At 38.5% G+C, this 16,752-nt stretch overlaps 1 protein-coding gene across 1 annotated transcript in view; it reads right to left on the reverse strand.

The window, feature by feature from the left end:
• Nucleotides 1-16,752, reverse strand: part of NWD2 (NACHT and WD repeat domain containing 2) — a 160,540-nt gene that overhangs the window by 84,119 nt on the left and 59,669 nt on the right. Inside the window, exon 2 of the mRNA XM_006169260.3 lies at nt 7,161-7,249. Coding sequence (XP_006169322.1) covers nt 7,161-7,249 — 89 coding nt within the window. The remainder of the gene's footprint in view (nt 1-7,160; nt 7,250-16,752) is intronic.

Below are 16,752 nucleotides of genomic sequence, written 5' to 3' on the forward strand. Positions count from 1 at the left end.
CAGGAATAGAAAAAAGAACCCTGTCTGGCATGCTAAGAATAGATTATGTTTTGTAGATGACAGAGGCCGATCTATGCTTCATAAAGATCACTGTAGCAATATTGTGGAGGACTGACTGGGGATAGGGTGGGCAGAGGGTTGGTCTGAGGGAGGAGAAGGAAGAGATGAAGTGAAATAGACCACTTAGGGTATCTATGGCAACCATCAAGATGACACCGGTACACACCTGAAAAAGTGGACAGATAGGAGAAGTGTTTAGGCAGGTAGAATCAGTGGGTCTTTGGGATTTACCTGATGCTGGAAATAAAGAAAAGGGAGAGTTATGAGTTACGGTAACTAAGATGAAATGAGATATATACAAGTTGTTCATGAAAGAAGTTGACTAAGAGGAGGTATTCTGAAGGAGTGAGTGGACTCACATGAAAACTGCTTTGACAATGGAAATGCCTGAAGCATGCAGGTCACTTGAATATCCCTTTTAAAGACCCCTGCCCTAACTATGTTTATTTTTGGCTCAGAATACCAGCAGAGCTATGAGGGGCCACCATTTAATTATGACAACACAGCACAGAAGGGGATATTTGGGAATGGCAAACATGGAAAGCTGGGGGTTGAACCGGATTATGAAGGATGGTGTGTAAGTTGGATGAGGGTGAAGACAGGGCATTTCTGGGAGGCATAATTGAGATATTTGGTCATCATGACTTTTCTGTCGACCAAATAGATATAGCGAGTGAGATTTCAGAGTCAGAAATGAATGGTCAGCAAGATGGGCTCAAGAACAGGCTACGATTGGGATCAGCAGTTGGCATCATGGCTATGTTACTGGACTCCCATGTAGTCGACCATGGTTTGAGTCCCAGACCCAGTGGCTTAAAGTCACGCCGGGCACATGTGCGTGCATGCCCAAGATCCCGAGAGGAAAATGGAGGAGAAGTTATTGTGGTGTGGCCATGTCCCCTGGGGGGTGATTTCTCGCTGTCTCTCTCAGTCTTTCTGGTGGGCACACGTGCCCTATAGCAAAAATCTCTCAAAAAACAAAAAAAACCAAAAAACAAAAACCAAACCAAAACACAAAAACAAAAAAAGAACAGGCTGTGAATGGCATGGACCACTTATGCTGGGAGAGTGGGGGATGAAGCAGAGTGACTGCTGGGGTCACATTATGGGAGACCTCCAAGGTAGCAGGGAACAAGGAAAACCTCTTAAGCAAAAGAATTGACAACATGACATTTAAATAAGATTAGTCTGGAGGGGTGAAGTGTAGGCATTTCCATTACCTACCCTGCTGACACCTCACTAAAGGCTGAACTCTGCTGCAGACTGTGTGAACTTAAAAACAGACGAAAAATAGTCTCTTTCTCAAGTGTTAGCAACTTTTGAGAGTGAAAAGAAAAAGAGACCATTGAAGATGATCTTTGTTCATCCAATATTTGAAGGAATGAGGGTTTTAACCCAGGGTTCTGGTGGTGGGGATGGAGAGGAGAATGGGTAATATCTGTGGGAGAAATCACAGGCCCGATAGTTCCTGGGTCCTGAGGCATCTGCTTTTACCTCAGTCTTTACTCTCCCTTTTCATTTCCCTTCTTCTTTCTAGCCTCTGTAACCAAGGGCATTTAATGAACATTGGCAAATCAAACAACATATTATTTAAATTCAATTTCTATTTCTGAAGTTACAGGTGTTCAGGTGTTCTTTGATCTGAGTAGGCTTGATGTTCTTTCCACTCAGCTGTTTCCATTCCATTGTGTGTATTTTTTTTTTTTTTTTTTTTTGCTATGGGGCACATGTGCTTGCCAGATACAGAGCATGAGAGAAAGTGATTAATTACCCCCTAGGGGATGGCCATTCTACAATCTTTTCTCCTCCACTCTCCTCTCTTGATTTTAGGCATGCATGCACATGTGCCTGGCATGATTTTCTTTTCTTTTGAGAGAGATTTTTTGCTCTAGGGCATGTGTGCTTGCTGGAGAGACAGAGAGACAAAAAGTGAGAAATAATCCCCAGGGGCAGGTGGCCATGCCACAATCCCTCTCCTTCCATTCTCTTCTTGGGGTTTTGGGCATGCACACACATATGCCTAGTGCGAGTTTGAAGCCACTGGGTCCAGGACTTGAAGCAGGGTCAACTGTGTGGGAGTCCAATGATGTAATCATTATACTATCTGGTGGTCCCAACCTGGCATGATTTTCAAGCCACCAGGTCCAGGACATGAACTTGACATGGACGTGAAGTTGGCTATGTGGGATCCAGCCACCCTAACCACCATGCCACTGGAGAGCCCCATGTATATCTTAATGTCGGATCTTTGCAAAAGTGAAGATGCATTTTTTGCATAGAAAAATACATCATGACCTTTCCAATGACCCAGTATATAGCATATTGAAACTCACAGAATTAGAGTTTGGTGCATTTTCATTAAATTTCTTAGAAATGAAAAAATAAAGGAAATTCTACACTATAGTCTGCTGAATAAACACATAGATCAAAGGCATGTGGGTATGCTTAAAATTTAGCTGTACATTCTATCAACAAATTGGATCGTCAGAAAAGTCATGATGCATTTTTGCATAGGAAAACATAAAAATACATCATGACTTTTGTGATGACCCAATATTTTAATAAAAGTTTACCTAACTGACTTACTATGTGCCAGCTACTTGACTAACCCCAGAGATAAGTTGAATGAGACACAAGTTTAGTCCTGAGAACTTTTAAACCTTATAGACAGATAATGAAAACTGTCCCTAACCAGATAATGTCTCATGGTCTCCAACACACACTATAGATTCTGCCACAATCACATCTTGCTTACACTATCTTCCTGCTTCTACATTACTCCGCCATACTAATCTACTCATAGCACCTGAGCAAACCTCTTAAAGGTAAGTCACATCACCATCGCTCTCTCCCTTCTTGTTTAGTAAAATTCTTAGTCTTAATCTTGACCCACGAGGTCCCACGTATGACTTGGATGTCATCTATAATTATTTCCCTGACTCTCTTCACCCCCACTTGTCTTCTTTATTGTTTATAGAATGTTAAAAACATGCTCCCCATCTCAGATTCTATTCCATGGTCCTGGAGCCTGGTCTCCTCCTCTCCTAGACATCTGCATGACTTGCTCTGTCATCTTCTTTCTGAAGATCTCCGCTCAAAGGTCATCTTATCACTGAGTTTTCTTTGACGACCCTTCCTTAACCCTCCTTACTCTGCTTGATTTTTTGTAAAAGCATTTATTTCGATAAAGTGCAGAAATTGCCTCTGTTATTTGTGGTAACACCAAATCTGTGTTCCTTCTGCCTCCTCCAAGGATACTGGAAGCTCTATAGAGGAGAGCCTATTTGGTTTGTATTCTCAGCACTGTGAATACTGACTGACATGTGGTCAGTACTCAACAAAATACTTGTTGAGTAAGTTGGATAAATGATTTGGAGTTACGTATTGAATTTTAGGGGGACAAAGCAGAGGTTATTTAGCCTATCCTAGGAGGGATGGGAAGGTGGAGATCAAGGAAGGCTTTCTTAAGCAAGTAATGTTTGAGTCCTCATTTTTTGCAGGTATTTGTTAATACCGTTACCAAATTCTTATGGCATTTTTCTACATACCAGACACTATTCTAAGACCAGAAATGTAGTTGTTACGAAGACAGACAAACTGCTGTTCTTATGGAACTTCCTAGTCAATGGGAGAAGGACAATAAGCAAGCCTATGAATAAGGAAACTGCCTGATGCTGACACAGCCCATGTGAGAAACTAAAATGGTGTGACTTATAAGAGAGCACCACGGGAGGTAGTTTGAACTGGGAGAGAAGGTAAGCATCAATAAGAAGTGACATTTCCATGGAGACCGGAGGTACAATAAGAAATGGTTATGGATACTGAAGACAGTGTGGGAAGAGGGTGGGAGAAGAGGGAGAACATGAGGAAAGAAATTAAGGAGAAAAATAGAGTGGTAAGACATTGAGGGGACACAGAAAGGAATTATTATCTGTTGATAATTACATGTATAGAATTCTCCATTGGACTGGTGTGAATTACATTCATGTTGGGTAAATTCACTGTACAAGCTAAGTGATATATAGTGATGAATGTATAAAATAAATTAAAATAAAAAATATAAACAAACCCCCGAGAGAGAGAGAGAGAGAGAAAGGGAGGGAGGGAGAGAGAAAGAGAGAGAGAGAGCAAGCAACCCTATGAAGATGAAGGGGTGAGTATCCCTGGCAGAGAGAATACCAAGGCAACACCCTCATGTGGGAATGGCTGGGAGTATTCAGGGAAGCAAAAGAAGCACATGTAGCTCTAGGGCAATGAGCAAGGGGGAGAGGAGATAAGACTGAATAGGATCCAGGAGGTGAAACAGGAAGAATGAACTGAATATATTTGTGTTCCTCTAGGGAATTCATTTCTTCATAGTTCAATGCACAAGCAAAGACGGAATCGGAATACCATGTGGGTAAACTGACTTTTCATGAAGCCCACCATATTTTGTTGAGAAAAGAGAACTCTCTCTGGAAAACATATCCTCAAGGAAGTGATCTATAATTAACGTACCATAAAAGACTATATCAAAAGTATATTCTTAGAAGATTTAGATACTATATATTTGCAGTCCTGTTCAGTTTAACAGCTGGGAAGCAAATGCAACCTTGCATATTTAACTTTAGAATCACAACCTGCTGTAGTTTGACTATGTCCCATGGAAACTGATGTGGATTAAAAGTATAAAAACTTGATCCAATTATGGTGTTGAAAGGTGGGGTTTTGGCAACTACATTAGGATGAAAGTCATCAGGGTGGGTTCCCAGGGACCCCTGGTGGGTTTATAAAGAGAGAGACCCACATGGAACTCAGACCACACTGTCCTGCACACTACCAGGCTGTGAAGTAGCCAGAGAAATCCCATCAGAGGAGACTCATAGACCTCCAAAATGTGAGCTGAGTAAATCTGTATTTGTATACTCATAAATCAATCACTTTGGTTATTTTCTGCTATTATACACAAAACGAACTAGACACAACCTTGGACATATAAGCTGTTGCCATGCCTATTTTAGACACTGAACTGAAGGATGGGCAGGTCATGTCACTCCTAGGGCAGTTCCACATCTTCCACAGTCACCGCTGTCTCCACGACTGTCCAGCATCTCATTGATTCAGTGTGCCTGCTCACCACGATCCCCGTCATTCATGTATTTGATGGGCCTTGCTTTCTACAGCGTCCCTTTGGCTATATCTCTTGTTCTGTGCCTACCTCATAACAGAAAAATATACTTTTCTCTTCCTTCTTTCAGCCAATAAGATGTTTATGGAGGTTGTTCTGCAGCTCAACAACTTCCTCCCTCTACCGACAAAACTGCTGTTAAATGGAACAACTCAAAGATGGGATTAATGTGTTCAAACATGTTTCTTCCTCTATGGTAATTGAGTCCCCAAGGAACGTACCAGTCTTTGGGAATCTTGACAGATTGGAAGTTTTGTTAACAATTGAGACTCTGTTATCGGTGGAACCAGACTCTTTGGAAAAGGTAGTGCTGAATTCATGACAAGGAATTTAATTTAGGTTCACAATTGATCAAGTAAATGGTGACTTATGAGTAACTATTCAATGTGTGTGTCACAGTGGCCTGCTGCTGGCTGACATTGTGCAATGAGAGAGAAGCCATTACTGAGTTCCTGAGGACTATTTCTGTATCCATCATATTGAAGGCATCCTGAGACACACTGAGGTAAAATACTTATCCAGGAGAAAACAAAAAGGGGGAATTTTTCTTCCACTAACAAAGGGGCGCTTTGCACTCCTGCACCACCAATGGTTATTACATGTGCATTACTTGACAATGTTGATGTGCAGTTTAGATAGCACTGGAGTTAAGATTTCTATTGTAAAGGAGGATAAAAAAAATTCTGACTGAATAATGTTATCAGGTGGAGGAGCCATTTCTTTTTTCAAATTTTAGATATCCAAGTTACATCTAATGTTTTCAAGTACTTTTTTAAAAATTAGATTTCAAAATCAATGGTGTATAAAAATGTCAGGTATTCGCAAAACCTAGCAACGACATGTACTATCAATGAAAGGCTGATTTTTTTTTTTTTTTGTAAATGGGAAAACCCTGAAATGCATACCAAAAAGGATATATATATATATTTTTTTTAATAGAGATTTTTTGCTATAGGGCGTGTGTGCTTACCAGAAAGACTGAGAGAGACAGGAAGACAGAAAGTGAGAAATCACCCCCAAGAGGGGGATGACCACACAGTAATCCCTTCTCCTCTATTCTCCTCTCGGATTTTGGGCATGCATGCACATATGCCATGCGTGAGTTTTAAGCCACTGGGTCTTGGACTCAAATGGTGGTAGACTACGTGGGAGTCCAGTGACATAACCGTTATGCCATCTGTTGGTCCTGGAAAAAGGATATTCTACAATATGTATAAAAACTAAAAGGCAGGACCAGCAGTTGGTGTAATGGCTATGTCACTGGATTCCCATGTAGTTGAACCAGATTTGAGTTCTGAATCAGTGGCTTAAACTCATGCCAGGTGCATGTGTGTGCATGCCCAAGGTCCCGAGAGGAGAATGGAAGAGAAGGGTCTGAGACATGGTCATCCCCCCCGGGGGGGGGGGGATTTCTCGCTTTCTGTCTCTCCTTCTCTGTCTTTCTGGCGAGTGCATGCACCCTATAGCAAAAACCTCTAACCCTCCCCCCCAAAACAAACAAACAAACAAACAAAAACCACAAAAACTAAAAGGCATGGACTGGCCAGTCTACTGAAAGAAAGTAGTATATAAAAATTTGTTCTGATTTTCAGATGCAAAACATTTCTGGAGACATAGCTTCAAGGCAGGTGCTCAGCAACCTTCACCTTTTTGAAAACAGTGGAGACTGTCAAAAAGGCAAATAAATGCAGTTTAAAGAAAAAAATGAGCAAATACCAGGCAGAGGCCCCAAATGTACAACATAAAAAGTACAATATATCAAAAATGACTAAATATTTTATTTCTACTTTCCATTTTTTTTTAAACTCATGCTCAAAGAAATGAAAATGTTCAGGATCTGAAACTTGTCATGACTTGGATGTTATAAAAGTCAAGAAACAAACACTAGTTACTTAGCTGACATAATTAAAAATGAGATGAGTATTAGAATTACCTGAAATTCCAATCCATAGTTTTCTCTGCAGAATTCCCTCAGTTTAGGATACACATTTTCTTTTAGTGCCTGCCTTTCTGCTCCTGTGTCTGTGGTAGAAAAACAAACATAAAGAGAGTGAATATATCTGAACACATAGTTCTGGAAAAAAATTAAAAGTTAAAAATACATATTAACAAACATAATCAAGTTGGGGTTCTGAACTGTGAATGGACAGGCTCTTTGCTGAAACAGACCTGCTCTTAATTCCAAAGGGCCTCCCCATCAGGCATGCCTAAGATGACTGGAGGGTAGACAGGAGCCCCACTGGTCAGTTCTGAGTGTGCTTGTGGGCCTCAGAATTCATGATTGATTCTTTATGGCCAGGTAGGCCTTCACATTGAGCTCTTAAATAGCTATGACCACAGTATCTCTGAATGAGCTAGAAGGAAGCATCATAGAGCTGTCAGGTGTTTTAACTCCACAAAATATAAAAGCTCCCCTCGACCCCACACACAGATTATAGTAGTTCTTGATTTCCAAGAATCTCCAGACTATATTGTTATCTCAATATTAAAAATGTGACTTTCACAAAATCCACCCAGTAGCTATGCAATCAGCACAGTAAATAAGAGTAAATTGTGTATGGGGCCAGCAGGTGGTATGGTGGTCAAAGGCGCTGGATTCCGACATGTCTGACTGCAGTTCCAGTCTTGGACCTAGTGGCTTGCTTTCTCACTTTCCCTTTCGCTCTATCTCTCTCTGATCAAATTAAAAAGTAATAGTAACCAATGGAATAAAATAAATAAATCTTTTTTTAAAAAAGAGTGTGACAAATTGTGGAAGCAAGCATCACAAACTGCAAGATCCCAACCACTCTAGATTCAGTCAACCAGAAGTTTAACAGAGTAATTATCCCCACCCAGGCACTGGATTTATTGTTACATCAGAGATGGGAAGGAATAGGCTTGGAAATAAAAGATTATCTCCTGTTATTAAAAAAACACAAGAAGAAACAGAGAAACCCAAGCCAGAAGACTCATAGAATGGGCATGTATTTAATACTGAATGTTTTACATGGGAAAGGGTTCCAAAGCCACCTGGCTGAACAGAGCCGCAACGACAGCATTGACTATCACAGCGAAGGGAAGTGGTTCTTTGCCCAAGTAACTTCAGTGAGCATAAGAAGGAGTTTTCAAAAATTAGGTTAATGTGTTATCTCATGAAAAGCATCATTTGCTAAATGTACCTCAATCCCAGCTGTAACTAGGAAACATTTGCATACCACATTTATAACAAAGGCGACAATTGGAAAGAGTTTCCTTGTTATTCTCAAACACATCTGTCCATGAGAACTCAACCATATGCTATGTTGACCTACTCTATTTTCCTACTGTGCTCAAGCCTATTTTGAGAAGCAAATAACCCATCATGAGGGTCTGAAACACAGCTGCAGCCTGGCAGAATGACAGGAACCAGTGTTTACAGGGAAAGCAAAGATTCAGACATACAAGTTCTTCTAGATTACCCTGTGATCTCAACAAATAGGATCTTTTTCAGTCTTAAACCCAATATGGTTCTAAGCCCCAAGGGAAAACAGGCTACCCAGCTGTAGACGGTACATTCCAATAGGGCCCACGTGGTGTCATTCATGCTGGTAGAGGCAGTCTATTAATCTTTCATGTAATTTATATAATCTTGAGATCAGATTCCTAACATCCTTCCCTCTATTTTAAGAGCCGGAAATGCTAAATTCACAATAAAGCTGATAATATTCAATCAATCTCTCAAAAAGCCCTTAACAGATTGTAAAACCCAAATAACAAAATCACTTGAAAACAAAAGATATTACCAGATGCGGAAGTTGGGGATATATTAAAAGTCCTGAGACTGATTGCACTATAGTAAGTAAAGTAGGGTGGAAACACTGCACTTAACCGTCCATATTTGCTGAATGCTTCCTGCAGTCTAGCATTACCTATGCATTTCTGTTTATGTTTTCTTAGTCATTCTGACAATAATCCTATGAAACTGATAAAATTAGTACCATTTTTTTTTTTTTAATGAGGAAACTCAAAGGTTAAAAAGGTTGAGAAAAACTCCTAAGATCACACAGTCCCCTGGTTGGAAACCCCAGATCTGAATTTAGGAAGTCACACTGTGGTCTGCTCTAGCCATGGAAATAGGCAGCTATAAAGAAAAGCAACTTGTAGAAATGACCAAAGAAACAACTTAAGAGAGGATGAAGTTCTAAAGCTTCTGAAACAAAAGGAAATCTGAATTATCTTTGGTGGATTCTTCTCTTTTTTCAAAACACACCCTTTCAACAGCCAACCCATCAGTAAGTTCCCTCTCTCTGCCTCTAAGCAAATCCTGAATTAATCTGCTTCTCACACCTGTGCTTCTAGATGGACGCCCAAATCATCCTCATCCAGCCTCCATTTCCCTGGACCTATACCTGCTCCCTTTAATCCATCCTCCACAAAGCAGCCAGACTAAGCATTTCTCAATCAACCTGCTCACATCATTACCTAGTTTAAAACATTCCAGTAGCTCCTCATGGAACTTGGAATTAAATCCACACCCCTCCTGTAGAATGGTCTGTTTCCCCAGTGCTTAATCCTTACCACTTGCCTTGTTCTCACCACTCCAGCAGCACGGGCCTTCATTTGGCTCCTGGATTACTTTTCCACTTCTGGGCCTTTGCTCAAGCTGTGACCGCTTCTTGGCACACTTAGCTTTGTGGTCATCTCTTGTCATTCAACTTTTAGATTTAATGCTACCTCCTCCGAGAAGCCTTCTTTGAGCACTTCAGCGACAGAAGTCACTGAGCCATCTTCCATCATCTTATTTTAAATCTCTAACATGATTTGTCACAACTGTTGTTTATTTGTTGACAATCTATGGACCCCACAACATGCGAGCTCAATGAGAGCTGGAACACTCTTTTGTCTCATTCAGTGCTGCATCCCCAGTGATTAGTCATGCTCAATGAATGAATGAGTGAATAACAACAAAAAATTCCCACACTGGCCCCTGTGACAGAGACGAGCTGACAGAGACAAGCTGACAAGCATTGCTGCCCCACAATTACCTCCAAAATGCAGACTTCCTATGCTATCATTCGCCATTGGATGGATTTAAAAGCGACTATGGGAAATTCTGGGAAATGAATGATGGGGTTTAGAAAGTCGGTGTTGGGAGATAAATGAATGAACTGATGCATCAAATTATTTCCTGGTTTCTGTGTTTCTGGCAAAATACAAATCATCTTAATTTTGACTCTTCCTACCTCTGTGAAGGCAGTCCGATGGGCATTCTGTGTTCCTACCTATATTACAAAGATGACTCAGATTTTCCTGTATTTGCATTAATAGATGATGATTGGCTCTGGAAATGGAAAAGTAATTAAAATAGAATGGATTAATTATGATGAGTGACAGATAAGTTAGCTTAATTAAATTTAAAGAATCTGATTCATACCGGTGACAAATCTGGATAGTTGGCAATGAAAAACATTAGAATGTCACAGACAGGAAAACATAACTCGCAGAATCTCAAACAAAAAGGGGACCTCCTAAAAAGTGTGGATCAGAGACAAAGTACATCATTGTTTAATTTTTATACATAGTCATTACATCCATGTGTATCTACCCAGCTCCTTAATGCTTAGAAAAGGTGCATTAACACTTTGGCAGCACTATTAGATTCATAAGGGGTTGCTTTCTAAACAAATCCTTGGTGGTTTCAGAGTTAATGAAGGTCTCTGTGCATTGTTTGAGTTATTCACAGGAAATACATTAGTTGGGGAGAATTATTAATCAATGCCATTATCCTTGAAACATCTTGATCTTAATTCAAACACAAGGATTTAGATTAATTCCAAATTATTACCAAAAATAAGAGTGTTGAAGTGACTCACTAGATTGAAACTTTGTGTAGCTCTTGCCTCACCTGAAGTTAAAGCCAAAGATATAAAGGTATCTTTCTGTTTTAGAGAGGTTAGAGGCTGCATGCGCTTGCCAGAAAGACAGAGAGAGACAGAGAGACAGAAAGTGAGAAATCACACCCCAAGGGGGATGATTCATATGAACAGCCTTCCTGGCTTTTTTTTGCTTTTTTTAAAAAATTATTGTTTAGGTTAATTTCTTGTTTGGGTAGCTTCCTAAGATGTGGTCTACTTTCCATGGCCCTCTGAATCCAATTAGCCTCATTTATCCTGCCTTCTTTGAATGACACAAAATCTTGTCAATTCTATGTCACAGCCACTTTGGATTGACCACTCTATTTCTACACTTATCTTCTGCTATGATTTGGATAATGGTTTGTCCCTCAATGGTTCATTAGAATCTGGTCTCCAAAGTAACAGCACTGAGAGGTGGTGAGAACTTTTAGAGCTAAGGCTTAGTTGGAGTGGTTTAGTCTCTAGAGGTGTCTTGGATTAGTGTTGTTAATGAGGTAGAGTTCTAGCTCTCATAAGAAAAGAGAAGAGGTTAGTTCCAGTGGGAGTGGACTGCTCCCAAGTCTCCCTCTTGACATGTACCTGCTTATCTTTCTTGACCTTTTTGCTTCTCTCCACCATATTGTGATGCTGGTTCCATGCTTTGAACTTTCCAGCTGCCACTGAATCATGAGCCAAGGAAACATCTACTTGCTGTAAATCACCCAGTCTAGGTATTTGTGTTTAGCAACACAACAGCAGAATAAGACATCTTTTTTTTGACCTGAAAAGCTCAAAGTCTCCTCCTACCTGACTGACTTGCTATTTGTCCCTTCTTTAACATAGTCTAATTATTATTTTTAGTTTGTTTCCACTGTATGACTGAATTCCCAGAGGGCTGGGACTTTCTTAGACATCTTTATATCATAGAAACTGGAGCAAATCCGAGAATATAAGTACTCAATAAGTAAGTGAGTAAATAGATGCTATTATAATGGAAATATTAATTAAACCAAATTAAAAAATAATCTCCACAAAGCTGTTAACATATATCAAAATAGTTGACTGTGTTTGCTGCATTAATAGTCATTCGTGAATCTGGTTGTAAAATATATGATGGACTATGACATTGTGAAGAGGTTGTTGGATTCTCTTCCTGATAACCAATCATTAAATTTGACAAAATTGTAAATATAACCGTTTTAAAGCTCTCTAAATCAACCAAAGACCAAAGGTATCAAGTAAGTTGAGAAGTGATTTTTCATTAAAAAAAATAGCTGAAATTTGGGTAAGACGAGTGAAAGTTGAGGGAAGTCTTGCCTGAGATTTCTCCCATTCCCTTTTAACTCAAACTCTTCACCTCTATTCTCCAGCTCAAAAAGAGTCTCGTTGCTCGACAAGGGCTCCCTTGATCAGTAGTTGAACTTGGAAAAATCCCATGCCCAGCACAGTGGCAGTCGTAGTTTCAGAAGTAATGAAATAGGTAAAGCCAGCGAGCCTGTGACTTCTTCCAAATTTCATAAGGAGATCAGGGAAATGAACAGTCATTTCCTGGAGAGCAGCAAATTCCTGAATGACAGAAAGGTGAAAGTTCTACACATTCCTGGCTGACTAAGTCTATTTCCAAGGGCAGTAGACACATGAAAGTAAAAGCTGGGGAGACTTAAACACTGTTTAAACTTTGAATGTGTTATCCAACCTACACAGATCCACTGAGAGAGGGGAAGTCTTATAGGTTAAAGGTATTTGATAAGAAATTACTGACTTGTACTAAGCTAGACCAGTAGGTTACTCATAGAAAGTTAGGTTTAATAATGGGAATTATGAAAATAATAAAATAACTGTGTCAGACAATCAGCAATACACATAAAGGGAAAAAGATTCTACAGATGTAGGGTAGGTAAGTTACTATACAACCAGAAAAACACACAAAGAAACACATTTAAAAACAATACCTAGAAGTAAAACATCAGGATGTATTATTTTATAGAGCTTGTGGAACATTTCCCATGATATGAATATGTGGTCATATTCTAGACCACAAATAAGACTCATAAATTTAAGAGTATCAGAAATGGCTATGGTCCTATCTCTGGCATAATTAAATTAGAAATCAACATAAATTTTGGGAAATTTCCAGACATTTGGAAATTGAACAATGTACCTCTAATATAGTGATAGTCTAATATACTTCTAAATATCTGGTGTTATTACTCATGCAAAGAACCATACACAAAGAAAAACAATTTTTTAATTGAATGAAATAAAAACACATTAAATCTATGAAATACAGTCAAAGTAGCTGTAAAAAATAATTTGGATATTTTAATATCTATGGCAGGAAAGCCTCAAATCAGTAATTTAAGATTCTACCTTGAGGAACTAGAAAAAGAAAAACAAACTGAACCCAACGAAAGGAAAATAAGGAAAAAAAATGAGTAGAGTGAAAAATCAATGAACTACAAGCAGAAAAAAACAACACCAAAACCAAAGCACAATTAAGCCAAAATTGGTTTCTTGAAAGATCAATAAAATTATACACTAGAGGCTAAGTTAACCAAGAGGAAAAGTAGAAAGACAAAGCAAAATCAGGAATGAAAGAGGAGTCATAACTATTGATGCTACCAAAGTTGAAAATTATTAGTATACCATGAATACATTATTTCTAACAAATTAGGTAAGTTAAATGAAACAAATTCCTAGAAATGTACAAACTACTGAAACTTATAAAAGAAAAAAAAGAAAATATGAACTTTTTTTATTTTTGGAGAGGTTTTTGCTATAGGATGTGAGCACTCGCCAGAAAGACAGAGCAACAGAAAGCAAAATCACCCCCCAGGAAGGATGGCCATACTGCAAACCCTTCTCCTCAATTTTCCTCTCGGGATCTTGGACATGTACACACACCTGTGTGGTGTGAGTATAAGTCCCAGGTCTGGGACTCGAGCCACAATCGATTACATGGGAGTCCAGTGACACAGCCATTATGCCAGCTGCTGGTCCCAATATGAACATATTTTAACAAGTGTAAAATCCTCCCACAGAGAAAATTCCAATTCCAGAGTATATAACTGGTAAATATATATTATTAAAAGCAGTAATTCTTCACAAGCCCTTTCAAAAAACAAGAGAAAAGAACACTTATCAACTCATTCTGTAAGTTTCTATTATCCTAAACCCAAAGCCAAAGGTATCAGAAAGAAAACACACACACACACACACACACACGCACACACAGAGAAAAAGTATAGACCAATACATCCTTCATGAATATAGATGCAAAAATCCTTCTGAATCCAGCAATAAACATACTATCATCAAGTGAGATTTATTATAGAAATGCAAGGTTAGTTTAACATCTGAAAATCGACTTCTGCAATATATTGTATCAGTAGAACAAGGAATATAACAATATCACTCAACAGATGTGGAGAAAACACTTGACAAAACTGAATACCTATCCTAGACTAAAAACTCAGTAATGAGAAACAGAAACAAACCTCTTCAACTTAATAAAGGGCATCTTAAAGATATAAGACCAAATGTTTTCCACCTACTACGAAAGGGAACACTTTCTTGACGCTTCTACTAAACATTTTACTGGAGATTTTGGTAAATACCATGAAGAAAATACGTAAGTGCCCTTATTTTTTTCATATCATTACTTTAAGCAAATAATCTCAGAAATTTCTAGTACGAATTCACTATTATTTTTATACCTTAACCCATTTTAGGGGGAAAAAATAGAGTAAGTTACAAAAGATAACAATGTTGGACTTCTGATTTTGGCAATACCGAGGAAAAGAAACTTGTACAAAAATCACAGAAGAAACTAAAATTTGGTATAAAATATCTTAAAATCTATTTTTTTCCCAAATGTTTTGCACAGGTGAAATAAAACTAAGATTGAATAATGGCTGAAGCATAGTGACAGCAAAAATCCTGGAATGTTAAGAATCCCTAATTCAGCTTCTTTTAAATTCTGGTGACCTGGAAGTGCATTTTCTCATCTGCAGAAGATAGAAGACAAAATATGGGGCCCCATTCAGAGTGATAATAGGATTACAAGTTTTCTAACTGGAAAACTTAGCAAGAAGTTGTGACCCCAAAGATGTGTATCTTCAGTCTGAGGTGATACCATAACACTTGGCCTTAGGTGGAAGAAAATACAATCTTCCTGATATTTGTACTCACAGGCTAGGTTTCATGCAAGCTTGCAGGATGAATTTGTCATATCGTTAAGGCCTAACAAATCTCAAGTCAATAATTTATTTTAAGATAGTACTGTTTTGGTATTGACAACTGCTGTCTGAGAACTATACTTTCCAACAATGCCTTAACAAACTTCAGCAAACAAATATTCTAAGGAATAATGCCCCTCCACAATCAATAAACTGGCAAGGAAATAAGACACCATGAGTGAAAGCCAGTTTAAACAATAAAAAAACCTAGTTGACTCAGAGTCACACAGAACAACCAAAAAGATTTTGTTAGAAAAACAGAATGTGAGAGTTTATTTTGACACAAATTTTTTTGAAATCCATACATAGTTTTTTCATAAAATGTATTTTCATGAACTCTCAGAAGAGTATAAAAATTTCCAGGGCCAGTCAGTGGCTAGATTCTACATAGCTGACCATATGGTTCAAGTTCCAGATCTAGTAGCTTGAATAATACACTAGATATGCCCAAAATACTGGAAAGAGGGAGAAAGGGAGGAGAAGGGATTGTAGCCTGAGCTACAACAGCACCCACATGGGGGGGGGCACTTTCTCACTTTTTCCTCTCTCTTTCATTCTCTTTCTGGCAACTGCACACACCCTTTGGAAAATAAAAAAAATTTAATATAAATACAGAAATTCCATTTCATAGTAAAAATAAAGAACATGAAAAACAATAGAACATCAAAAACAGCCAGAAAGATTACCTATAGCATAATATTTATATTTTCAGCTGACTTTGCATAAACAAAATAGAAGCCCAAAGACTGTGGAATATTATCTTCATTCCACCAAGAAAGTCAACTGTCAGCCTAGAATTAGGTAACTAACAAAATTATTTTTCAAGAAAAGGTCCAAAAAGGATATTTTAGTCTCAGCCTAGTAGTTTAGTCAGTAGTAAACTGAACTACAGTGCTGGCAGCTGTATGACCAGCTGCAGTGTTGGAGCCCCAGGTTGGCTTGAAAATATGCTTGAATGCATGAGCTCATGCCCAAGATCCTGAGGAGTTGGAGGGTTTGGAAAAGAAGGTTTGCCATGGGATGAAACCTTGCCAAGGATGCTTTTTCTCCCTAGTGCATGCACATACACTATCACAAATAAAATAAGCCAAAAGCAAGTTTTTAGCTGTCTTTTTTTAGAAAGTAGAAGAAAAACTATCTGTAATATAAAGATTGAAATGCAAGTAGTAGTCACATACAAATACATGGAAAATGTATTCAGGTACGCCTGAATAAATATTAGCTGCCAAAAATAATGTCTTATTTATGAGATTAATAAAAGAGAGAAACAAATCCTAAATAAGACTAGCATATCAATCAGGTTGATAAGAATGAAAACCTCCTAAGTTCCCCAGGAGAATAATATTTTTGAGTCTATTCTTTGTTCATGCTGCTTGTTAAAATTTCTAGGGTAGCCCAATAAAACAGATATAAATATTACAACCAGGCATCC

This window comes from Tupaia chinensis, unplaced genomic scaffold, assembly GCF_000334495.1.
Source record: "Tupaia chinensis unplaced genomic scaffold, TupChi_1.0 Scaffold146907_1, whole genome shotgun sequence".
NCBI classification, from domain to species: Eukaryota; Metazoa; Chordata; class Mammalia; order Scandentia; family Tupaiidae; genus Tupaia; species Tupaia belangeri.